A 27,631-nucleotide genomic window follows, 5' to 3' on the forward strand; every position below is an offset into this window, starting at 1 on the left:
AAGAGACAGAAGACAGTGATTTTGTTAATAATACATAAGAGACTTGGTTCGTGGGTGAGGCGAGAGGTTGGGGAAAGACTTCTAAAAGGACCATACCGTCTTTGGGGTCCCTAAGTCCGTTTGGTGGGTGAGTGCCAGGTAAAAATGCGGTGGGGGTGGGTGCCTGTGGCGTTGTTTCTGCTGCTTGCGGCGGCGGTAACAGCGGACGAACAGAAACCACAAGCAGAATCGGTACAAGCAGAAGCACAACCACAAATACAACTACCCCAGGAAACACAAGAACCACAGCAACCACAAGCACCACAGCCAACGCAACCACCACAGCCACAGCAACCACAACCACCACAGCCACAGCAACCACAATCGCCACAGCAACCACAACCACCACAGCAACCACAACCACCACAGCAACCACATCCACCACAGCAACCACAATCGCCACAGCAACCACAGTCGTCACAGCAACCACAAACGCCACAGCAACCACAATCGCCACAGCAACCACAATCGCCACAGCAACCACAATCGCCACAGCAACCACAACCACAGAAACCGCAACAGCCACAATCACCACAGCAATCAACAACAGCACCACGGCCACAACAACCACAAAAACCACCTCAACCACGCCAACCCACAGCAGACGAGTTGGCTGAGGCAGCAAGGAAGAGACAGGAGAGGCTGAAATGGGTGGCTGAACAACTCAAGATGGAGGGAAAGTATGGTAAGAGGAGAGAGAGAGAGAGAGAGAGAGAGAGAAAGAGAGAGAGATCCTTAAGCTTACGTTGTGCATTAGACGGCTTGAATATACAGGTGCTTATACAGCTTACTAAACACTTCCCAGGTCCTCTATTTTTATACATTCTTGAGTTTAACCTTTTCAATCTCTTCACGTATTTTTTACTTCAATCTTGCTACTTCCAGACCATTTGCTTCAATTTAAGGGACATGCGATTCTGAAAGGGCTAAGTTTAAAGTCATTCCTTACGTGAAAGAAAATAAAAATAAAAACAAGATGTGGTACTGAAAGGATTTAGTAATACATAAGTTTGTTTGCTTATATTTTTGTCTTCACTTAAATAAAGCCACCATACCCTCCACAACGAAATTTAGTGATTGAAGTGAGAAAATATGAAAAACAACGAAAGTAAAGTTCATATCAAAGTGAAAAAAAAAAAAACGAATTAAAGGTTACTATTAAGTATAAGATAAGAAAATAAACGAAATTAAATGTTGACGCAAAAAAAAATATATAAAGGAAATTAATGTTAACAGTGAAGTGAAAAAAATATGGAAAGAGAAACGATTTCTTATAATCTTAAAATGTTATGAAGATTTATTTATCACTGATCTGACTGCCACACTGCCATATTGCAGAACTTAAATCAGACAGAATTCCTTTATTCCCCAAACTGTTTCTCTCTGGAACTCGCTACCTCAGAAGAGTTTCCCCCCAAACTTCAACCTACAGCAATTCAAGTCCAACTGTTGCACATTTGTTATGAATGATGGACACCTGCAGTCTGTTGTATTTATGGACTTTCCCCCCTTCCTCTATTCATCTTTTGGGGAAAAAAGAAAAATCCTGGACTTCAACAACCTCTGGAATCAGGTGACATCCTTTACTGGTTTCTTCTTCCACCCCACAGACTATTTTCTTCAGCTTAAGGGGCATGTTGTAGTGATGATGATGATGATGACGATGATGACTTCTCTTATCCATGTCTTTCTCTTCTCCTGCAGACCCTATGACGTCACGAGTGGCTCCCAACCCGGACGGCAGCCCCCCTACCCTACCACTCGACCCCCACCCTGGCATAGACAAGAGGGCTTCAGGTCAGACGGCTTAATTTTATGTTGCGGGGACGGCTTGGTCAGCATACTAGTGTCTACTCCTCATCACTTTCTACTTCCCCCCTCCTTTTTTTTTTTTTTTTTTTTTTTTGCAACTCAGTTCTCGTGCGTTGAGGGAACGGCTTAGTCTGCATTATCAGTGTCTAACCTGCATCATTTTCTACTTTCCATTGGACTATCCTTTTCGTAATATGGGGTCTGTTACGCAACCCTATCTGTTTATTTCACAGTAATATAAGACTCCCGCCCGCGCTTGCAAGAATGTGGTGTGGATGCAGCCTACAATAGCGTAATGTTCTAGACTACAGTGCTAAGTAGTGATCCCAGTTTAGTTATAACCTCAACCTGTATCACCATCGCAGGCAATGCTTCTCGTTGCACTCTGCTCATTGTAAACAACCCCCCTTTTAGGTGATCCCGTTATACCCCACCCCAAGTTATTTCGTTTGCTTACTTTATTGTCAGTAAAAATATATAAATATTGTAACACATTAAAGGATTTCAAGGTGCTACCAGTCAAACTGATCGCATAGGAAGAGGTGTTAGATCTTGTGTGTCGGTGAGGGTCCAACTAATTGGCTGATTTTTCCTAATTACAGTTTAACATTATCTTCAACGTTCTGTCTATCTATCTACAGCCAGACACCATAATCCCGTAAGCATTCAAGCTGGATAGAGGGTAAATTTAGGCCTAGTTAAAGTGAACAAGGTACAGAATAGGACCTAATTTTCAAACTTGTAACGGATGTGATGTGTGACTCAGGGAACAGTGAAGCAGGTGATAACACTATCGCCGCCTTATCATATCGCGATAACAGTGATAGTAGTAGTAGTGCCTTATACTCGCTTCCCACGTTCACCATAAGTTTACATTGCCTACTTAGCTTCTCGTATGTCTGGGGTTTGATGTTTATTTTCTATAGTCCCCCTTGAGTGTGTGTGTGTGTGTGTGTGTGTGTGTGTGTGTGTGTGTGTGTGTGTGTGAGAGAGAGAGAGAGGGGGGGGGGAGTAGTGGTATACTGTATCTTTCGACTGCATAAAATGGCTTGGTGTTAGCCCAAAGGTAATTCCTAGATACGAGTATACCGGTATACAAGTGACAAGAAAAGAAGTTATTTAAGATCTCTTTTGAAGCCTTCGACTGCTAGTTTATCTCTCAGTTGAACCAAATCTCTCTGTGTTATATATACGCTTTTCACCCTACCCTGGTCCAGATTTTCGTCCTTTTCCTTTTGAGCCACGTAGATCAGGGGCAGAAAAAGACAATACTGCGGCTTTACACCCTTTCCATAACACTTCTTCGTTACTAGCAGCACATTATAGAGCCAATCCACTTTGCAGCTCAGCATTCAAGTTGGGGAGATGGCAGTTACAGGCCAAACTACAGTACGGGGGAGGCGGTGGCTGAATCGGTAGAGAGGGGGCCGGCAGTCCTGATGGACCCAGGTTCGAATCCCGGCTGGGGCAGGGAACAGTTTAAGGATTTGAATTTCATAAAAGCTGACTTTCCTGATCTACCAGATGACCCGCCGACATGTCATAAAAGCACCCCCGCTAATACCAATACACCAGTCCTGTATGAGTCAGCCGGTGGGTGTTGGCGCCGAGGTGGTGACATGTGGAGGTGTAGGAGGACTACTGGGCCTTGGGAAGTTGGGATAGGCTACTGCCCCAGAGATATAGGCCCTGAAGCCTTTGCCCAGAGTCGGACACACACACACACACACACACACACAAAAAGGAGTATAGTTGTTACGGTAACGCTCAGGGGGGTGAGTTGGAGGGTGGGCAGCGCAATGGCAGGGGACTAGGCGACATGGAGGTGATTTGTTTGAGGCCAACCTTTACGAGATTAGGGCGTCTGGCTATAGATGGTTAGATAAATAGATAGATAAAGTTCACATAGCCTATATACATTTGTGAAAGGCTACCTCGAACATAAACTGAACTAGAAGCAAAGTCACTATAGTCGGCTTTTTTCAGCTATCTTTTTACGTATTTACCTACCGTATACATCTACGTATTTGCCTACATATATGTCTTTCCACTCATCTATCTCTCTATTTATTTATTCATCTATCTTACAGATCTAATGAGTTCCCGTATGGCACCGCAATTAAAGCCAAACAGGGAGGATTTCTACACCATCACCTCGGAACGTCTTAAGGAAATCCGATCCTACCTCATGTACCCTTACTATGACTCGGATACAAACAGTGGTACTGGAGACATGGAAGTGAACATCAACACACAGAACACGCAAGTCAACAAACAGCTCAACTTCCTGCTTCCCTTCTTTGGATTTGGACTGAATTACACTTGGGTGAGTAAAAAGAGATTTATTTTGTCTAAGGTGTACTCTCAACGGCACACACTTCCTAGGAACTTTAAAACATCAACACACAAGTCAACAAACAACTTATCTTCCTGCTTTCCTTCTTTGGATTTGGACTGAATTACACTTGGGTGAGTAAAAAGAAATTCACTTTGTCTTAGGTGTATTCTCAAAGACACACACTTCCTAGGAACTTCAAAACATCCTCTCCCAACAGGTATCGCTAAACGGGTACCTAGGCTTCTCCGACGCCCCATTCAACTGGCAACACTACCCACTGTCCTTCCCTGTACCAGACTGGCCTAATGATCCCGATCCTTCATTCATCGGACCGTTCTATTCTAAGTGCAACATTGGCGAGCTGAAACCAGGCGATGATGACAGCAGGAGACCGGGAGTGTACTGGAGGTGAGAGATGGGTGGATAGATGGGCAGACAGATGGATAGATAAGATAGAAAGATAGATAAATGACCTATATACTGACAGATACATACGGTTGATAGGTAGGTAAGTAAATAAAAGTTAGATATGAAGACAAGCTGACTGACTGATATAGACAGATAGTTAACGGATGGACTGATGCATGGCGATGGATAGACAGACATAGAGACTGAAATAGACTGACAGACAGACCGACCGATATATTGACAGAGAGATAAACATTTAAACCGAAAGATAATTAGACATAGATAGATAGATAAATAAAAGATGGACACAATAAGACCGATACCACATACAGATACATAGTGGGTGTGGTGGGTGAGAGTAGCCACCCAAAGTATGTAGACTAAGCATACAGAATTTGCACCCACCATCCACGCATTCATTGTAGTGCGACCTTCACGTGATTACATTAAATAACAAGCCAAATCGTTTCCTGTACTCTATGGAACAATGAAACATTCTGCATTAAGTGGTATCCCTTCAACCAATAAATGGGTATCTGGCTGCCTGTGGACACCATCTTTTACATTTACTTACACTTAACACCGTACACTACCATTTAATGCCATGTATTTCCATTCAATGCCATTTACCACCATTCAATGCCATACTGTTCCACACCAAACTTATCACTTACGTCATAGAGCAAAAGAGAAATAAATCAACAAAGAAGGCGAGAATGCGGATCTTTTTGCCTTATCATGGGACACGCGAGCCGAGGTACGGGTTCCGGGTGGTGTTATCGTAGGTGGGGTAGTGATAAGGTGATAACGTGATAAAAGTCCTTGCTCCACTAGCCCACCATCACGACTACAGGATGATAATGCATCGTTTGAGTCTACCTGTGTCCACGATACAAGGTTAATTGAGAGCTTTTTTAGTGTTTGGTTTTTGTTGATGGCACCTGTTGGTCTCTCTCTCTCTCTCCCTCCCTCTGGTGGTGTAGATGCTTTGAGATTTTCTGTGTGCCGTATTTACTATTAAAAAAGGGTATGGCGTTATTAATAATGATTGTTTTTGCTGCAGTTTCCTTCCCTCTTCTGTAATGTTGGATGTGGAAGGTAATGGTGGTAATGGTGGTGATTGTGGCAGTGGTGGTAGTAGCAGTGGTAGTGGTGCAGAATGTGATAGTCCTGGTAGTAATGATAGTAGTGGTAGGAGCAGAAGTGTCAGTGGTAGTGGTGGTGATAGTAGCAGTGGTAACGGTGGTATGGAGGAGGAGTAAGTAGGTTCAGGGTATAGCAATGCTGTTAAGACTATAATTAAGATAAGATGATAAGCTCTCTCCAGTGACGGCGCACAACACTACAAGGAAAACAACATGCCACAATCATTTAACATATGCTGTTGGGAAATTCATCATCATCATCATCATCATCACCATTATCATCACCTACCACCATTATAACACCGGTGAGGATAGGAAAAAAAAGGTAGAGTGTTTTCTACACATTTCGTGGCCAAGGTTTTATCCCTGTCTGACTGTTTGCCCACCGGATTACACAGCTGGTGGGAGGGTCATGACAAAAATTTGGAGTGCGATTCTCATGGATCCAAAAATGATGTGATGTAGTTTAAATGAAAAATGGTCGGTGAATTATCTGGTGATGACGAATGCGTTCTATTGAGTGCTGTTCTGCTACACAAGTCCCTCCACTCGATATGCCTGCTAACAGTTGCCCTGTTGAAGGCGTGGCGGCCTCGTCTCTCCTCAGATGATATCAATCTGGACCAAACTTTGAACGTCAAACACTGGACGTCAGTTGGTTGCATGAGCAAATTTAAGCTGAAAATCTTTATAGAGGTTCGGCGTTTTGCTACTCACGTACATATAAACTCAGCATGAGCAGTACATGTGATAAACTGCATAAGCTTAATATTTATCTTGCTGTTATTACCTACCTTACCTATGTAATAGCCTACCATTTAGGTTAGATAAACAACTTACAGCAATCAACTTTCACATCTAAAGGGTTACCTTTCCTGTGTGCCATCTCCCAATCTGAATCAACAATGCACATCACTTACCTTGTGTTGTCTCTGTTTGGGTGTGGTCGTGTGGCCTCCGATATGGGTCATATTCGTCATCTTGGTGGTACACCCACTTATCAAGCCTCGACTTTCTATTTTATTCGTGCAGTAATTATTCCTAAAAAATAACACAGAAATTCTTTATGTTTGCAGTCCATTTACAGAAGAAAAACAAAAATACGAAGAGGGGGGATTGAAGGAAAAGAAATGAGGAATTAAATATTATACATTCTAAATCCAACACGGCGAAGTAGCCCCTTACCTAGCGTTATTTGGTATCGTGTGACCCGGCCGCTGTTATCGTGTTATTATCTGCAGATAATACACACTCCGCCCCTCTTTCTCGTTCTCCCTCTCTCTCTCTCTCTCTCTCTCTCTCTGATTAGGGTGCTTAACAGTGTTAATTATTGCCAGACCATCACGTTAGGGCCGTAAGGTGTGTCTCTTCTATGTATCTAAGCAACTTCTGTAGCTGTCTACAATAATTGGTTTGTTTTCACATGCTAGAAATGAGCCATTCCCAATACCTGAATGGCATAACAACTCGTGACTGCGTGAAATTCACTGAGCCTTACTTATGAGGTATAGGAAGGCTTCTCTTTATTTACTTAATCAGATCGATCATCCACTCTGACTACACGGTCATCAACTGAGGAGACAGAGGTTAGGGATCTTTGTCAGGTCTGAATGAACGTGATATGTTATAAAGATCATGATGAAAACTTAGAATGAAGTGGAAAAGTATTGATAAATACAGATTTCTGAATTACTGGTATTTGGTGATGTGGTATCCGATCTACCGAGTGCTCTCCTAGCGCAATATCTAGCAGCATCTTTTTCCTTCATCTAACAAATTTGCATCAACTTGAAACTGCATCTATATTGCTATTAGTACCTAGTTTCCCTGTGTAATACCTCTGCTTTACACGTAACCTCCTGCACGTCCCCAACTTCACACAGGCTGGAGAGGGACCTCCCATCACGCAAGGACCAGTTCGGTGTTGAGATCCGGGAGAGGATTAAGTGGGACATCCGTGAGGGCATGGTGGGTTCGACCATCTTCAACCCCAAACATATCATCATCGTCACATGGAAGAACGTCACCTTTGCCGGTGGATCCGTCAACACTGATGCAAAGTTTGTGGTAGGTGGACCGTGGTGGGCTTAGGAAGGTTGGTAGATGGACAGGCAGGGTAACTGAGTGGCAGCGTAAAGATGGAGTGAGAAGAAGAGGTAGACAAGGGATAAGATGACTAGAAGACATTGTTAGATTAACAGGGACTGGATGGAATAGGTTAACAGCCAATAGGTCAGATGGGAGAGGCTTTTATCTTGTAGCTGACTGACTCACTCTGATGATGATGATGATGAAGATGATGACGACAGTGGGTTCTAGGGGTTTTTATTGGGGTTGTATTATAACCCGCGGTGTGAGGATGCTCACTTGGTGCAAGGTCTCGTAAGGGATTTGCCCTGTTACATTTCTCGTTTTTATGAATATTTATGGCGATAAACTTGTGAAAGCTGTCAAGTGCCAGGATGCAGTACCAGAAAAAAGAGGTAAATGGGCAGCGGCAGTGGAAAGTATAGTTGCACAGGGAAGGAAAGTGGCTGCTGCTATGAAAACCTTAATACGGAACTGAGGCTCCAAGAGGATTGCATGAAGGTGACTTTCCACATGGTACAGTAGTGGCCACGGACGATACGGACGTACCGATATTTCACGTGATGTCTACACTTTCTGTCTCTGCTCTAATTCTCTCTACTTTTTGTCTATCTCTACTCTCTATCTCTGCTCTAACTCTCTCTACTTTCTTTTCCTATCTCTACCCATTCTCTCATTACCTCTCCCTCATTCTTTCCCTTCCAGACCAACACGTTCCAGCTGGTGGTGGCCACAGACGAGATACGTACCTATTGCCTGTTCAACTACGACTACATGGCCTGGACGACGCACACAGAGGCAGGAGGTTCTACAGACGAAGGCCAGGGAGGAACACCCGCCTATGTGAGTCCAAGGGCGTACTTATCGCCTCTTCCTTACCGGTTTAGTTCTGATTATACTCCGTTACTACATTCTTGTGTGTTATTCATGCAATCTGTGTCGATATTAAAAAGATGTATGAAGCATAAAACAGAATACTGATGGGTGGTTTGGAAAATAATTCGTTAAGGAAGAGGTGCTAGGGAACCTCCTTACCCGAAGAGAAAACAGGTCTAAGTGTTCTGTTAGTTATTCTCTTGGCTTTATTTATTTATTTTTTTCCTTTTTAGAAAGCTCCCTTGCACCTTTTCCTATGCGATTTATTTAGCTTAGTACACCTAACTGTCCTCTCCTGTGTTATATAAAACCTTCCAGTATAGTAATACCCTGCATAAGTAACGCATAAAAAGACATTAACCAGCCACATCCAAAAAAATAAGTTGCTAAGGGGGAGGTGTTAGGGAGCTTCCTTAACCTACAGGCATACGAGTCCTTGTGTTTGTACTTCAGGTGGGCTTCAACGCTGGCAACGGTACACGCTCCTACGAATACACGCCGTACAGCCAGAAGTTGTACATTCGTGACCTCCCACTGGCCGGCAACGCAAATGGCTTCCCCGGCAGACACATCTTCAGGATTGACGAGAAGATCCTGGCGGGCTGCTGCAGGAGGGAGGAAGGTGGGCACTGAGGGATTCCTATACTTCACTTTTGCCCTTCCCAGACGATTTTTCTCTCAGTGAAGGGGTTATTTAAGACTCGCACCCCTCCAGTTCTTAAGGCAATATCTCACCCCTCCAGGCCTTAAGGCAATATCTCACCCCTCCAGTTCTTAAGGCAATATCTCACCCCTCCAGTTCTGAAGGCAATATCTCACCCCTCCAGTTCTGAAGGCAATATCTCACCCCTCCAGTTCTGAAGGCAATATCTCACCCCTCCAGTTCTGAAGGCAATATCTCACCCCTCCAGTTCTGAAGGCAATATCTCACCCCTCCAGTTCTGAAGGCAATATCTCACCCCTCCAGTTCTGAAGGCAATATCTCACCCCTCCAGTTCTTAAGGCAATATCTCACCCCTCCAGTTCTTAAAGCAATACACGAGGGAAGAAGATGGGTATAGCCTTGGTATAGTCCCTTAACTATTTGCTTATTTGTTTCTTTATGTTTACAGATCTGAAGGAATACCCACTCACGTTTTCTCCGGAGCAAGGCAACATGTTAGGGGGTACTCTAGTAAACCTCACAGGGCCTTGTTTCCGCACTGGCTATCGACTCACGTGCCAGTTCGACACCACGGCAGTAGAGGGGCACGTGCTGGACGACAATAGGGCTACATGCATCATGCCAAGGCTATTTGTTTCTGGCTACGTCGACTTCTCTATCTCCAATGACGGTGGACCATACTACTGGAAGGGAAAGTTCTTTGTGGGTAAGTAAAGGAGATACTGATACATAAATACATATACAGATAGACAGATACTTTAGATAGAGACAGATACATATATAATAATGCATGAAACAGCATTAATATATATATTTTTTAAAGGGAAAGTTCTTCCCCTCTTTCTCACACCCTCCCCAGATATTCCCTTCTTTTTCTTCCTGTCTACTTCTTACGTCTCTGCCTTCCCTTCCCTCTTTCCCTCCCTTCTTTCTTCCTCCCTAGAGACCACTTCCTTTTTACCTTCTTTTTTTTTTTCCCCTGGCCTATCCCCCTCCCTCCCCTCTTTCTCTCGCCTCCTTCCTCCTTTTTCTCCTTCCCTCCCCTCTCACCATACTCTTCCCCTACCCTCCCAAGAGATGTTTCTCTCAAACCCTCCCCAGAAATCCTCTCTCCTCCTATGTCTTCCTTCTCTCCCCTCTCTCACCCATACCTCCCTTTTTCTTCTCTCCCTCTGTCACCCTTCCATTTACCTCCCCATCCATCCTCTGTCTCTCTCTCACCCTCACTCTCCCCACCTCCCCCAGAGACGCCCCTGACTGCCCCAGAAGGCGTGTGGTTCAAGGACAGCAGCTACCAGCAACCCTCCCCGGAGACCCTGCCCATAGAGTGGTTAGCGGGCAACTTAACCATGAACAGGGATGCGGCCGTCACCATATCTCTCTGGGGATACCGAGAGATCAGTATTACCCCGGAGATTTTGTACATTGATAATCTGGTGGTGAGTATAACACGTGTATGCCAAGTAGCCTCATCATATACACAGAGATATACATACATACATACATATACTCTTATAAAACTTGTATTGCCGAAGCGTCCTGGTTAATTTGTAGAAGTTGTAAACCCTCCCCCCCAACCTCACCATTTTTATTCCATTGCACTCAAATCTTATAATATTTCCCTACCATACAGCATCATACATTACACCCACAGGTATATGGTTTCCCTCTCATTCGTAGGGAGTCCAGCTAATCTTCTGCTATAATCCTTTTGCCTTAACTTGACCTAGATTTTCGTCCTCTTGTAGCTTGTTTCATATAGTTCAGTGGCAAACTAAGACAATACTATGGTTCTACGTCCTTTCCATAGCACTTCCTCGCAACTATAATAGCATCATACTGTAGAGATAATGTATTTTTATGGCCCAGTATTCAAGAGGGAGAGATGGCAATTTTAAGCCAAGTTAGAGTCCAAAGGGTGTAGGCTAATCCCCATCCCAGGCCAAGTTAGAGTCCAAAGGGTGTAGGCTAATCCCTATCTCATCTCCCCACCAGGACTCAGCCCCCAACATCGGCTCCTATACCCTGACTCCTGCTGATTACTCCAGCAGAAGGAACGACGATAAGGTGGATTTGGAGATGGGCCTTATCATGATCAATGTTACCACCCCGGAGCCTGAATATGGACTTGAGACTTCCACGTGAGTAATGATGATGATGATGATGACGACTAGTGCATAAATATACGGTAATTACTAAATAAATAAATAAACAATAAACATTAAATAAGATAAGTGCATTTTATATTAAGCACGGTGTAATGATGGGTGATGATTCTGGTAACATGTGGTGATGATGAAATGAATAATAGATATACCCGGTACTACCACGAGCTAATAAATAAGAGTCTATCTGTCTATCTCTCTCTCTACTAATCTTCAGCGTTGTATGGTCCCGGCCCATTCCACTGGCGTGGTACTTCAACTACCAGTGGGAGAGGATGTATGGACGATACTGGGCCGTGGCCATGTGTGACAGGTGGATTGAGAATGACAGGAACCTAAGGAACTTTGCATATGAGGTGGGAGTTGCGTTCTTGTTGTTGTCTGTAGTGGTACTATTAGTATTAGTAGTAGTAGTGGTAGTAGTGGTGAAAACCATATAATATGACGCACGAAGGTCTAGTGGGTTAAGGTACTCCAACCAGATAGGAAAGGCCTGTAAGGATTTACGTGAGGTGTGGTTACGGTTTAATGCCCACATAATGCCACTCACGGAAGAGCGAGGTCGTAAATGTTAGGACTGAATAACCTAGCCCCTTGGCCTTACGCTCCTGATGGGGCAAATAAAGATTGGATGGTAGGCAGATCAGCAGTACCGGTGTTTCTTGCACTGATAGTAAGAGTTCTTCTACCAGTGAAGCTGTATGGTTGAACTTGGGCCGTGGTGATGTGTGACACTGAAACTGAGAACAACAGAAATCTTTGCAACTTTGCCTATGAGATACCGGTATGTGATGTTAACCTCCTGGTGCCTAGGGGCCTACAAAAAAGGATGGAATTGGGATTTTCAAAACTTAATAAACGGGGGTACCCCTGGGTACGGGTACCTACGAGCTTTGCAACTGTGAATCGACTGGTAGAGGGCGGTACGCTAAGTATAGTACCCTTCTAACAAAATCCCACATGGAGGAGCCTCGGATGCTAATGGGTTAAGGATACTACATCTTATACATACAACAAAATCTCACACAGAGGAACCCTGGGCGCTAATGGCTTAAGATCAGTAAGATACCTTAATCGAAAATTCTCACCTATACTGCTGCCCATCTTGCCCCTGCTCACTCGGCTAACCCTCTCCTCCACGCCCCTGTAGGTGGAGAGATGCCCCTGCCTGCTGAACCAAGCCGTGGCGGACAAAGGTCGTTTCCTACCCGACTTCTCTTGCGACAAGGACGGAAATACCGAGTGTGACTATCACTTCGGTGCCATTCATTGCGTCCGTACTGCCCTGCCTAAGTAAGTATCATACACCCTTCCCTCTCTTCAGTCGTCCACTCCTGCTCTTTGTTAGTACGAGTAAAAATCCATGTAGCCCAACCCTTCCCTCCTTGAACTAGTGCAAACTCATGTGCTCCCTTTTCTCTCTTTGCTAGTAAAAACCCACTGTTTGTAGACTAAACGTTTATAGGCTACTGGGCGTTTCCAAAGCAACTGCCCTTCTATTCGGTAATAGAAAGTACAGAGATACATCGACAGAATGAGCCAGGGTCCCATAACACAGATTGCGTATAGGCCGCCCTCTCACACGACAATGCTATGGACCTGTGAACAGTCCACCGACACTAAAGTGACGTAAACTTCAGTGGAGGGTGAGGATGAGATAATGGGGACATCAGTGGAAGATGACACACGCCTCTGCTTTTTTTTTTTTTTTTCGATGGATGATACCGATGATTACTGTCGTGTGTTCAAGTAATGAGGTACGCTTATTTGGAGATGCGACCTATACGAGCATTATGTCATTAGTGCACTGTGTTTCAGAGAAACGACCACTGCTGAACCTAGTTTAGGCTAACCGTACCTTCACTTGAGCTGAGGTTTTTGTTACTTTTGTATGCACATAGATTCTGAGTATCTACCTTACGCTTTTTGTAATTATTACACACGAATATCATTTCACTGCCTTCCAGTCAATGCAAAAATTATATCTTTGGTGACTTTTGCCTAACCATACATAGCCTACACTGACCTTGCGTGGCCTTGTTTGCCCATTCAGCAAGGACGGTGCGGGTCAGCAGTGTTGTTACGATCGAGACGGCTACCTGATGATGACCGCTGATAAGATGTGGGGCGGCAACCCTCACAGGGCACACAACCTTGGCAAGACGCCCTTCGATGAGGCTAACAAGGTGCGTATGTGGAATCTATGTGTGTGTGTGTGTGTGTGTGTGTGTGTGTGTGTGTGTGTAATCATCTCATCGTTCTCTATAGCCACCTTCATGAATATGGATACACGCCTGGTAATGTATACATGCAACTGTTCCTCATACAACCAACAATCAACACTACAGTACACAACACAATGCATCCCTACGTTTCCCCCGTGACTTTAACTTACCCAGTACTAACAAACTCAACTCCGTGTCTCTCATCTTTCCCTCCTCACCTCCCTGTCTCTCATCTTTCCCTCCCCCTCACCTCCCTGTCTCTCATCTCCGCCCCCCCCCTTACCTCCCTGTCTCTCTCTTTCCCCAGGTGCCGTCGCTGTCACACTGGTACCACGACGTGATCCCGTTCTATACGTGTTGTAAGTGGCAGGGGGAGCAGTCACCCGGGTGCGTTACGTATCGGTTTGAGCGCCGCTCCTCACAGGACTGCGTCGGATACCAGCCCCCTTCTGCAGGTTAATATCTGGCCAGTAACACCATTTCCTTAGCGATTTATTTTCCATATTATCCATTTATTTGATATCTATTATTTTACACTTATACGTCTCACTTTCACCACGACCCTCACTTTCACCAGCCACGGTCTTCGGCGATCCCCACATCTACACCTTTGATGACTTCCCCTACACTTTCAACGGCAAGGGAGAGTTCGTCCTGGTTCGGGTTGATTCAATTCGGCACGTGTTGGACATCCAGGGGCGATTTGAACAGATCTCGCCGAATTATCTTGGAGAGGCGAAAGGGTCTATGCTCACCTCTGTTGCTGGTTAGTAGTATTAGTAGTAGTAGCTAGTAGTAGTAGTAGTATCGGTAGTGGTATCTAATAGTAATAAGATGCATATGATGAAAAAATACAGCTAGATAATAAAAGCATCTAGGCTACGAAAGAAATAAAAAAACACGCTTACAGTTATTACATGTTTAAAAAAAGAAGCGAAATAAAGTTACCATGATATTTGCATTTCTATCTAAACAAACCGGAATGTCAAGAATTCTCTCTCTCTCTCTCTCTCTCTCTCTCTCTCGTTCGATTCCCAGTCTGGTCAGAGAACTGGGCAAAGTATGTTTTCCCTTTGTCTCTGTTGAACCGCCAGAACAAGTTGGAACAGAAAAACTCGGTTCTTATTCAAGGGAAATAATGAGACTTAGCAAAAACTGAATGGTTTGGTTAATGAGTCCCGTGTAGTCGACAAGAGTTAGTGTAACCTTCCTTCTTCCATCCCGGCAGCGAGGGACAACGTATCAGCGGTGGTGGAGGTGAGGCGGCGGCCCATCGATGCTATCTGGCGGTACCACCTGGACGTCATCGTGGACGGGGAGAAGGTCTACTTCGACAGGTACTCGCAGAAGATACAGCAGTTCAGGGGTGAGGAAAAGTGGAAGGAGACTTTCACTTTACTTATTATTATTATTATTATTATTATTATTATTATTATAGCTCAAAGGGTAAATGTGATAGCTGTTTGGATGTTCAATCTATGAGAGGTTCTTCGATAGGTACTCGTGTTAATATGCATAGGCTACTCTTGTGGTGAATATACATACTCTTGTGCCATTATACATGCTTTCTGTGTTCAAATACTTATTCTTGTGATAATAACATACATGCTTCTGTGCTAATAATGTACTCCCTACCACGTGTGTACAGAGTGCGTAGTGTACACCCCAAGCAACATTCTGAACCAGAGCCACGTCATCATCATGTTCGCATCAGGTGCTGGGGTGGAGGTGATGGAAAACAGAGGCTTCCTTGCTACCAGAGTCTACCTACCTCTATCATTTGCGGTCAGTGCTACGCAAAAATAATAAGACTCATTTATCTTGCAGCTTTTTTTTTTTTTAATGCTCAGAAACTATATATACGGTACTGTACTTTTTGAGGAACAAATATATTTATCATTCGCAGTCAGAACTACTCAAAATTAGTGTCTCATTTCTGTCTGGCATGTATTTTTTGTAATGCTCAGATACTATATATACGTTATCAGAAGTACATTTATTATTTGCAGTCATTACAACTCAAAATACTGTCTGTCAATTGCGTGTCTTGCATGTATTTTCTGTAATGTTCACAAATTTTATGAGATACATACCGTGTAGTTATGGTAGATACCTTGCTTTTAGCACCCTCCCCACATTCCACCTTAACCCCCTTTCAATCTCCTACTCAACCTCTCACCCCTCTCAATCTCTTATTCAGCCCCGCACCCCTATCTATCTCTCACTCAACCCCTCACTCCTAACTAACTCTCTGTCAATCCCTCACCCCTATCTATCTCTCACTCAGCCCCTCACCCCTATCTGCCTCTCCCTCATCCCTTCACCCCTATCAATTTCCCACTCAACCCCTCACCCTTTCTATCTCTCCCTCAACCCCTCACCCCAACAGAACATCACCAGGGGATTATTCGGCAACTGGACCTTCGAGCCTGACGACGATCTAGTGCTTCCCGACGGCAGCATCGCCATAGCCGCCGAGACCAGCAACCTGAAGGGCATCCACCAGGAGTTTGCCATGAACTGTGAGTCTTTGGTTCAGGTTCTAGAGGTACTATCGCTCACAGACGCTACTCAGGGGAGTGGTGGTGCTTGTCATAATGGGTGGTGGTGCTTGTAAAGTCCTTAATCCAGCCAAACCTAACCCATCCTAACCCAATCTAATATAACCCAACGTCAACACATCAAAACCGACGTATTCTAACCCAGTCTAACCTAATCTGGCAATACTTTATTGAACTGAACCCAACCGAACCTAAAATGACCTAATCCCACCAAACCCTGCCTAAACTACCCTAACCTAACTTGATATCAGCGGATCTTTTGCTTAGATTTGATGGTCTGTGGAAGTCTATGGATGTCACACTCAAAGATTAGCCCGATCTCTGTACAAGTGATATGTGTGTGTGTGTGTGTGTGTGTGTGTGTGTGTGTGTGTGTGTGTGTGCGTGTTAGGGCGAAGCAAGAAAGGGTAGGGTAGGATAGGGCAAAGCAAGGCAATAAACCAAGGTAGTGAAGGGTAGGGCAAGGCAGGGTAAGGTGGGACAGGGCAGGGAAGACAGAACAGACTTAGCCTAGTTAAGGAAGGACAGGGTAGGGTGAGAATTGGGACACAAGCGTCATAGCAAAAGTAGGTCAGTTTATCACCGTTTCGGAGAGAGAGAGAGAGAGAGAGAGAGTATTTATAGCCTATATGTGTATGTGCCTCCACTCGCCCCCCCCCCAAAAAAAAAAAAAAAGTCTGAAACATTCCGCCTTTGCATTTGCAAACAGGACATGACGAGTTTGAAAATAATCTTCAGTAGTTTTCATGAATGTGCACGTCTGTTGTTTTTACCAATACAGCACAAAGGATGAACTTTATACATCATACAAAACACGTAATTTTCCATTCTGAGTGATAATAAAAATGGACAAATGCGATCTACACCAACACCTGGCTTCATTTTTTTTTTTTTTTGAACCAGTGTATTGTACTACATCCATTCCCTCCCTTATCTTCTCTCTCCCTATCTTACAGCCCTCCACCATTTCTCCCTCCTACCTCACCTTCATCATTTCTCTCTTCCTTCCTCACCCTTTCCATTTCTCTCCTCCTGCCTTACCCTTTCCATGTCCCTCCTCTTGCCTCACCCTCTGCATTTCTCCCTCCTGCCTCACCCTCTCCATTTCTCTCCTCCTGCCTCACCCTCTCCATTTCTTTCCTCCTTCCTCACTCCTCCCCTATCCAACCTCGCCCTGCCATCCTCCCTACAGGGGTTCTGGACGACAAAGAGCACCCCGAAGTAGGAAAGAGCCTGTTTTTCCACGAGAACTCCCGATCCAGCAATTACTACTACGATGCGGACTTCGAGCCGGAGTGGGATCAACACCCTACCCTCTCACCCAATGCGTACGTCCGCCCTCATTACGTTCATCCATTTTACGTTCCCTTCTGTTTACGTTCATTATTTGCGTTCAGTCTGTTAACGTACATCCTTTCTATGTTTGTCATTTTTTTTCCTTCAATTTTCACTGTTTACGTTCAATCTGATTAGGTTTACGTTCATCATGTTTATCTAAGTCCTTTTGGTTTGTTTATATCACTGCATCTGCACATGAACATTAAGATTACTGATGAAGTCTCTCTCTGTCTCTTTCTGTCTGTCTGTCTGTTTGTCTCTCTCTCTCTCTCTCTCTCTCTCTCTCTCTCTCGTTTTTTCTTTCCTCATCCCTGCTAACCCCACTCGTCCCCCCTGCATCCCCCACAGTACCACGGACATGGAGGAGATTGAACGAGTGTGTGGCGGGTCGTATCAGTGTGTGTTCGACTTCGTGGTGTCTCTCAGGCGGGACTTCGCCGATATGACCAAATACTACCAGGATCAGTTCGTAAACATCAGGGAAGCCGGACTGAAGGCTGGTAGGTGCACTTACGTCTCTTTTACGTCTAATCCACGTCTGTTTTACGTCTATGTTGAGTTTATTAGATGGAGTAACGTCCAAAGATGGAGGAGGTTATGTGTGTTCACCTGTGTCTGTCTGTTTGTGTACAAGATATCTCAAAATGGCTGTTATCAGATTTCAATTAAATTTGGTGGATAGGTGGGAACTGGGTAAAGGAAGAGTTTATCTGATTCTGACATGTATCCAGATCCTTACCGCAAGAGGACACCTTTTATTCTCTTTGCAATTATTTTCCACCATTTTCTTGTATTTTCTAACCTTTTCTCGCCAGTAACCTCATGTACAGCCATATCGTACCTTTTAACAGAAACAGCAACACTAACTCTCTTATTTTCAGTTTTCCTAATATTTCCATTTAATTTTCTCACTTTCCACAATTTTTCCAGGCAAGTAACCTCGTGTGAAACTCTGTCATCACTAAGAAAAAAAAAACACACTTTCTCAATACGCTTATCGACCTTTAATTCTTTCTTAATATTTCCCACAATTTGCTCACTCTTTCTCACTTTTTCCTGCCAGTAACCTCGTGTGGAGTGCTGTCATCACAAAAAAATAAAAAAAATAAAAATAAATAAATAAGAAGTTCTTCACTGTCTCCATATTCTTACAGATCTTTAATTCTTTCTTAATGTTTTCCACAATTTGCTCACACTTTCTCACATTTTCCTGCCAGTAACATCGTGTGGCGCCCTACCAACACCCCCCAACGGCCGAAAATCCACCTTCAACTTCCTTAGCGGCGCCGAGGTGAAATTTGACTGTGACCCCGGCTACGTGTTACTGGGGGAGCAGCGGCGATGGTGCTACGCCTCTGGGGACTGGAACTGGCCCGAGGATGGAGAAGCGACCTGTGTTAGTGAGTACCGGGCAGAGATTTTGTGAGGGTTGGCGTCTCTAGACTTGACTTCTTCCTTCTCATCGTTCATTCTAAATCCTCTCTCTCTCTCTCTCTCTCTCTCTCTCTCTCTCTCTCTCTCTCTCTCTCTCTCTTTCTCTCTCTCAAGGCGACATAAGTTATAACTGCTGCAATATATGTATATAGCCTAATATCCATCTACATTATTTTGATGTTGACGTATATATACGGTATGATTATGTACCATAGTCACTCGTCCGCACCCGTCCCTCCCCCCTCCCTCCATGCCCTCTCCACTGACTCCAATAGGTCAGTTGGGGTCACCATCTGGGGTTATGTAGGGGTCACGTCAGATCAGCTGCCATGTAGGTAATATCATTTAGTGGGTCATCTGAGAATAATCAGTGAGTCATTTCACGTCATTTGGATCATTTCAAGTTATTCAGAGGATCACATGGCTAATGTCGTTTGACGGTCAACTGGGGGTTGTTTAGCTACGAGAGGACATTTGAAGGGTTATTTAACGTTATTTGGTAACGCGAGACCACTTAGACAATCACTTGCTCTGCAAAGCAGCCCATTATCTTCACTCGGCAATCTTGCAATGCAACACACACAATAATCCCACGTCTGCGCAAGACGGACAGAAGAGGATGACCAGGTGGTGGACGGGGCCGGACGGGTGCGGATGGATGACGGCAGGACAGTGACTGAGACTGATTGGTGATGCCACAGGTGAGAGGGAGTACCTGACCATGCAGCAGGGCATCACAGCAGGCACCGTCCTCGCCGTCCTGATCCCCGTCCTGATTGCACTGCTTTGCTACGCCTCCTACACACGGTCAAAGTTCAAGGAGGACTGGCATCGGTGGAAGGTGCCCCAGATTTACGGCCGTACTCGCCAGAATTCCGACCGTCCTCGTCCATCTACACCTCCTGCACAGCGGCCCCGTCCAACCATCTCCGACCCGATTGAGACCAAGCCCCTAGACGATATTATAAACGAGGAACCTATGATCTGGAAGTCTGAGCCCCGCGAACAGAAACTGATGAGTGAAGCACCTCTACAGGGAGCCTATTTCTCCTCCACCACCTCCCCCTCCTCTACTTCCCTTTCCACCTCTCCACACTCCTCCTCCAGCCTCTCCATGAGCCACACCAGCAGCTTCTCCTACTCTGAGGGGAAGCTGGACGCGATAGGCTGCAGGCCGATGCGAGTTCCAAAGCATTTCGATGGGGACTACGACACCCACGAACCCATTGACGATCGACCAGTGGAGTTCCAGAATGTGTTGTGGGATCTTGAGGAACCAGAACTACGCAAGGAATCCGATGTGTAGACCCCCCCTCTCTCTCTCTCTCTCTCTCTCTCTCTCTCTCTCCATCCCTTCTTTTCCACTTCCTCTTTCTCTTTTCCCTCTCTCCTACTTCTTTCTCCAACCCATCTATTCCACTTCTTTCTTCTTTCCATGCCTCCTACTTCTTCCTCCATCGCTCCTCTTTCCCCCTCTTTTATATCTTCTCGACACTAAGGCCTACATACTTATGGCGGTATGTGTTAGGCCATGTAATTATTAAAAGACACGTTCACCTTTCCCTTACTTGGAGGTTGCTTTTATGACCCGTATGTATCAATATCTGCTTCACTACGAGGATGTATTTTTTATTTCTTGTTGCTTCCCGACAATATATATCAGCTTAGGAGAGTTCCATTGTAGTGAAGGGCTTACTGGAATCCATATCTAACCCCTCCTGTCTCTCCTAAGCTGAATTAATTAAGCTGGAGATATTACGGATAAAACAGGAAAGACTTTATCCAGTAGTTAAACCTGAGTGGCCCAAGATGTAAACAAGCCTTCAGTTTTGTGGTGTTTTTGACATGAACTAGTCCGTAAGATATGTACCGTAATTTTAGGCGATTATTTTAGCAGTAGCTAGTAATTTCTAACATTAGTTTAAGCTTTTATGTAGTTATTTTTCGCTTTTTGACACCCTAGGCACTCAGAAGCAAGGCGGAATTATTCATGAAGGCTCAGACAAAGCCATTCTCCTGTCAAATGAAGCTCTTAGTATTAGCCAGTCACGTTTGTTGGTTCGCGGGACGTCATGCATCTATACATGCCTTTTGTATTATGGACATTTTTTTTACGCCTTGTATATATGTTACACTTGCCAAATGAACGTTTACAAAATAAATCCTGTTTGTATTATTTGTAATGTTTTAGAACCGAGAATGTGGCTTATTTTCTGAGGGAGGGGGGGTGGAACTGCTGGCATTTAATCTCCCGACAAACTTGTAAGTAATCTATGCTCATTAATCCTGGTATATTTAATGTGTATTCGAAATTTATCATTCTTTTGCGCCATCTCGGATCTGTCAGAATTTAAAATCTTCCTACACTAGTCCGGAACCCTATATGTGTGACGGAATTGTCACACTATCACTCCCCTGCTTCATACTATCTCACCTTTACCTTACACTATCTCATTCCTACCTAACACCATCTCACCCTACCTCACACTCTAACCCTACCTAACCCCTATCCTACCCCACCCCACATTCTATCACTTTTACCTCACACAAACTCACTCCTGTATCACACTTACCTCACACCATTTCACCCTACCTCACAGTACCTTCCTCCTACCTCACACCATCTCACCCTACCCCACAGTACCTCCCCCTTTCCTCACACTATCCCACCCTATCTCACAGTACCTCCCCCCTACCTCACACCATCTCACCCTACCTCACACTCTCACCCTACCTCACAGTACCTCCCCCCTACCTCACACAGTCTCACCCTACCTCACATCATCTCACCCTACCCCGCAGTATCTCACCCTACCTCTCTCCTACAGCCGAAGCGGAGTACCTAACCATGCAGGCTGGGATCACGGCGGGCACTGTTCTCGCTGTCCTCCTCCCGGTGCTTATCGCCCTCCTTTGCTACGCCTCCTACGTGAGAGACAAGAACAGGGAGGACTACGAGGACCCGCAGTTCATTCGCTCCGGCAGTAAGAGGTTCAGGCAGTTCTTCAGGTCAAGCTCAAGGTCTGACAGGTGTGCCTCAACTTTGTCTCGTCACCGATTTTTTTTTTAACTTGTACCCGCGCAGCGAAAAAAGAGTATTATGTTTTACTCGGTGTGTGTGTGTGTGTGTGTGTGTGTGTGTGTGTGTGTGTGTGTGTGTGTGCGCGGAGTGGTGGTGTACGTGCAAGCAAAATACCCCAGAAAGAGGCTTTATCCAATTTTAAACCCAATTTGCTGGAGGGATAGAAAGACAGCCATTGTGTTAACCTGCCGTAATGCTTTTGAGAACAGGAAGTCAAAGGTCACGGTCATAGGGCCAGTTCAAAGTTTCACCTAAGAAGGTCAAGTTTAACAGTTTTTATCCGATATAGCCCAAACGTGGTGGAAAGGTTGAGGGTAAGGCAAAAACAATGTGGGTCGGTTTAAGAACAATTTGAGGTCAAGGTCACAGGCCGATGTCAAAGTTCGATCTGTGTATCTGTGTTAACAAAATAACTAAAACACTTTTGACCTGATTTGGACTAAACTCAGTGGAAGAGTAAGGGTCAGCCAAGGGGTTGACTTAGGCTTGAGAATAACAGATGAAAGATGATGATGATTATTATTATTACCGGTATTTATTTATTTATTTATTTATTTACTGTGTACAGGAGTGACGGGTACTCCACTCGGCCTGTGAAGAACCTCGGCGGCAGCACCAGCACTGGCACAGACGGCCATCATAGCGATGACACCCAAGTCTAACCCATCACCAATGGACGCATTATTTTAAACTGTCTTTGATCGCACTGTCAGCCCATCCTGCGAAGTGTGAACATGAAAATAAAATAATCAGGATGATAAAAGCTTTCAGAATTTTCGAATATGCTAGCTTACTGCAGGCCATGTGAAGAATGTTACCGGTATAGGCTGGTCATATTCTAAATGGCTTTGGGGATTTCCTAACACATCTTCCTCAGCGATTTATTACTCAGAGAGCACATACCTCCGCGAACGCCAATAACATTAATGATTTATTTACTGCTGTGATTCCTCTTTCCTACCACACGAATATTTTTACGGTCTCACATATTCTAGTCAATTAAATCTATGGTCTTAGTCTGTTACAAAATCACTGAGAACGCATACCTCCCTCAATGCCAATAAAGCTGATTTAATTGCTACACCTGGATCCGCATCCACCTCAAAATCTAAGTAACACTTCCTTGATCCACTGCCCACCTATCAACCAGATATAAACGAAATCTGACAACAAATTTTTGAGATATCTTGTAGACTACACAAACAGACAGACACGGGTGAACAAAATAACCTCCAGCCAACTTGGTTCGCGGAGGTAACACCATACAAGAGAATGTTCAGGTATAAAATATAAATGAATTGCTGAGCAAGAGGTGCTGCCAAGCCTCCTATGCCATTCAGAATATGACCCTTAAATGGAAGCTGATTGCAAATGTTTATCTCAGACTGTCAGATTATTTTGTAGAACCATTTTGTTAGGAGTTTATATGTAGTACATGTAACAGTTACTTATTTGATTTACATAAACTGTCTGGGATGAACTGTGGATCACTGTCTTCATTCGGTTCAACAATGCACACTGTTTCTCAATTTTATTTAGAGACAAAAATTAATAGGGTATCGTGAGGGCAAATTTTTGTTCGTAGGTGATTCTGTTAGTGTAGTTAACCCTCTTCAGTCTGATGACGTATTTTTCATTCTAGTCTTGTTTGCTCGAGATTATTTTGTTCGTCTTAAGAGAAACTTTTTTTTTTTTTATGTGGAGGGTTAGATACGTCCTTTATTAACACCTTCAGCCTGAAAAAATTAATAAACAGATGCTGACTAAAGCTCCCTATAATTAGCAAATGTAAAGTGGAAAAATACATCACCAGACTGAGGGTTTAAGCAAAGATGTTATAATATGTAGTACCCAGATGACATATACGGTATACTTACCTTGATAATGATGTATCGCCGCCATTAACGACAAATTAATACAGCGGCGGAATTTACTGTTGCTTGCGTAACTGTTCCCGTGAAAAAAAAAAAAAAAAAAAATCGGCGATCTTTATAAAGAGTACAACCACCTAGTGTACATACAGAGACGTTTAGTGTTCTACAGAGAACAGCAAGTCCTCGTTATATAACGCCTTTGTGACACCTTTTTGTTAATAAGTCTACAGTGAATTTATAAATTTAAAAAACCTATCAAATCTCCACTGCTGCCGATAAAGTTAATTTGCAAGTTTCTGTTCTCCTAAAATATGGTATCAACCGTATGGAATATATATATATATATATATATATATATATAGAGTGATAATTTGAAACACATCCCTGGCTTATAACGAAGACTTTAGGCCAATATTCTGAGCAGTTTAAGAGGCTTTTCAGCATCTCTTCTTTGACAGTTTATTTCGCATTTTATAGCTCATTATTATCTTGTATATTCTTTACATTACCGCAAACTGAATAAATAATATACAGAAATATATTAACACCTCAAACAGAGATAAACTGTTATGGAAGATATGTTAGAGAGCTTCCTTAACTGACGAGAAAATACAAGCCTTACTATTCCAGGGTGATCTGTAAGATGCACTCACTTCTCTGCGTTGCTCAGTTTGCTGGTGTGGGGACTGCACACATTAAGGATCGTTCATGTAATTACTTATTATCCAGGCAACAAGTAAACAAAAAGATAGAATGAAGTGATTATCGGGAAGTTGAAAATGATGCAAGGTAGAAACTGGTATTGTGTTGAGCAGTTCCCCACACACGACTGACATGTGCAAGATGTGGACCACCCTGTACTTCCCTACTACATGTCCCTAGCTCTGTGTAAGCGTGTGGGGTTATCTTAGTCTGTCATAGTCTTGTCTCAATGATTTAACTCTTTGTCACATTCATGCCCTATCCACGACGCAATGTTGCCTTGAATTTATATACCTTGTACATTTCGTAATAAAACTGTTTATACAGATGTTGTTTCTTTGACATTATTACTGACTGGTCCAAATTTGCTTGTCTATATATACATTAAAAAAAAAAAATCTTCTGACGATGTCATACGCTGTGCCCTGAAGGAAGAGGGTGAAAATGTTAAAAGTGAGCTTTGAGTAAAGTGTAAAGTTTAGCTATCCGTGATGCACTTAGTTGTCAACTTATCATGTACACACTCGTACTTCTATTCACCGTAACGCTTTCACCTAGGCCTAACAAAATGCAAATAAAGGTCTATCTATCTATCTATCTATTGCCAGACGCCTCAATCCCGTTCGGGGTGGCCACAAACAAATCGCCTCCAAGTCGCCCTGTCCCCCGCCATTTCACTCCCCTGCTCCCAACTCACACCCCCCTCTCTCATATACCTCTCCACCCCATCTCTCCATCTCATCCTCGGTCTCCCCCTCCCTCTTTCCCCCTCCACCTCACTCACATTCACTCTCTTCGTCAGTCTTTCACCCTCCATCCTCTCCACATGGCCAAACCACCTCAGTGTGTTCCTCATAACGCTTCCTATCACATCCACATCAACACCACAACGCTCCTTTATATCCTCATTCGTCAGCCTGTCTCTCCATGTGACTCCACAGGCTCCTCTTAAATAACTCATTTCCACTGCTCCCACTCTTGACTTGTGTCCTTCCAACAATGTCCAAGCTTCACTTCCGTACGTTGGAGTTGGTATAACAATACTGCCATGTAGTAACTTTTTCACTTCCATGCTCACTTCCCTGTTTCTTATCACTGCTTTCAAAGAACCAGCAACCTTTCTTCCCTGCTGTACCCTTTCAAGCACTTCACCCTCCAAACCTCCATCCTTACTCATCACACTACCCAAGTACTTAAACGTACTCACATTTTCCAATTCCTCACCATCCAACCTCGCTGTACATTCACTGACTTCACCTCTCTCAAAGACCATCACTTTACTCTTCCCTACATTCACCTTTAGATTCCGTTTCTTACACACTCTCTTAAACTCATCCACCAAGCCTTGCAGCTCCCCTTCGTCTTCACTCAACAACACAGTATCATCTGCAAACAACAGTACAGGGAGTTTCCAAACAATATCCTCTCTCACCAGGGCCACTCCAACATCCACTACCCTACCTTGTACCTCTTTTATTACCCCATCCATGTACAGATTGAACAACCATGGAGACATGACACATCCCTGTTTCAACCCAACTTTCAAAGAGAAAAATTCACTTAGTTCACCATCCACACGCACTGCAGCCTTCGCACCATCGTACATACTCTTCACAGCATTCAACAACTTCCCATCTACTCCATATATTTCTAACACTTTCCACAATCCTAGTCTATCCACCCTGTCATATGCTTTCTCCAAATCCATGAAAGCCACATACAACTTCTTTCCCTTCTCTAGAAACTTTTCCACTAAAGATCTGAGAATGAATATCTGATCTACACAACCTCTTCCCTTCCTAAAGCCTCCCTGTTCTTCTCCAACTAATTTCTCTGTTCTTTCTCTAACTCTGTCAATAAGTATCCTACCATACACTTTTCCTATTATACTAAGAAGACAAATGCCCCTATGATTACCACACACTTCTTTTTCCCCTTTTCCTTTGTACAAGGGAATAATTATACCTGACTTCCAATCCTCCGGGACTCTACCTTCCTCCCAGGCCAATCTGCACATCTTCCACATCCAGTCTACTACTATCTCTCCCCCATGCTTCAGCATTTCACCACACACTCCATCAATTCCTGGGGCTTTCCCTGATTTAACTTTCTTCATTGCTTCCACAACTTCTATCCTACTGATTTCTTCCTGTCTTCTCACCTCCCTTCTTCTCCCAGCCATTCCCCAGCCACTTATACTCGCATTACTTCCATCCTCCACGTTCAACAATTCCTTAAAGTGTTCTCTCCATCTGCTCACTTTTTCTCCCTTCTCCACTAGTAATCTACCATTTTTATCTTTCACTCCCCTGCTAACTTCACTTCCACCCTGTCTTACTCTTTTCACCTCTTTCCAGAACATTTTCTTACAGTCCCTCCACTTTACACTCAAATTCCTTCCAAATTCCTCATCCACTCTCTTCTTACTCTCTCTTACTAATCTTTTCACCTCTCTCTTTCTTTCTACATATAACTCTCTCTTCCGCCTCTCAACTTCTTCCACGCCCCTATTTCTCATCCATTCATGGTATGCTTTCTTCTTTTGTGCCACAGCCCGTTTCACCTCTTCAGTCCACCACGCTGTTCCTTGCACCCCCCTCCGTCTTCTCTTCCTTCCACACACCACATCACATGCTGCACATATTTCTTCTGTAAATATTCTACATACACCTTCCACGTCCCCCATCTGCTCCAATTCATATTTGCCCAATCGTTCCTCCACTTCTCTCTTATACTCTGCCTTTTTCTCATCCTCTTGTAACCTTTCCACTCTCCTTGCAACTACTCCTTCCTCTCGTCTTTCCCTTCTTCTATTCTTCCATCTTACTTGAACTTTAATTCTGGCCACCACCAAGTAGTGGTCAGAAAGTCCACTCCCCC

General features: G+C 44.0%; 1 protein-coding gene across 1 annotated transcript; it reads left to right on the forward strand.

Annotated features, from left to right (window-relative positions):
* Positions 1-144: 144 nt before the first annotated feature.
* mesh (sushi domain containing 2 mesh) lies at positions 145-20,399 on the forward strand. The gene is made up of 24 exons (XM_080268228.1): positions 145-231; positions 445-724; positions 1,744-1,836; positions 3,942-4,177; positions 4,407-4,597; positions 7,626-7,809; positions 8,536-8,673; positions 9,160-9,328; positions 9,819-10,076; positions 10,616-10,809; positions 11,366-11,511; positions 11,753-11,891; positions 12,686-12,828; positions 13,589-13,721; positions 14,068-14,215; positions 14,338-14,526; positions 14,989-15,126; positions 15,409-15,545; positions 16,150-16,282; positions 17,514-17,649; positions 18,008-18,159; positions 18,877-19,059; positions 19,795-20,083; positions 20,201-20,399. The coding sequence occupies exons 1-24, from the start codon at positions 145-147 to the stop codon at positions 20,397-20,399; spliced, it is 4,095 nt and encodes a 1,364-aa protein (XP_080124354.1).
* The last annotated feature ends 7,232 nt before the right edge of the window (positions 20,400-27,631 follow it).

The sequence above is a fragment of the Coenobita brevimanus genome, chromosome 27 (genome assembly GCF_032717465.1).
Source record: "Coenobita brevimanus isolate Jiangsu-jjx chromosome 27, ASM3271746v2, whole genome shotgun sequence".
Lineage (NCBI taxonomy): Eukaryota > Metazoa > Arthropoda > Malacostraca > Decapoda > Coenobitidae > Coenobita > Coenobita brevimanus.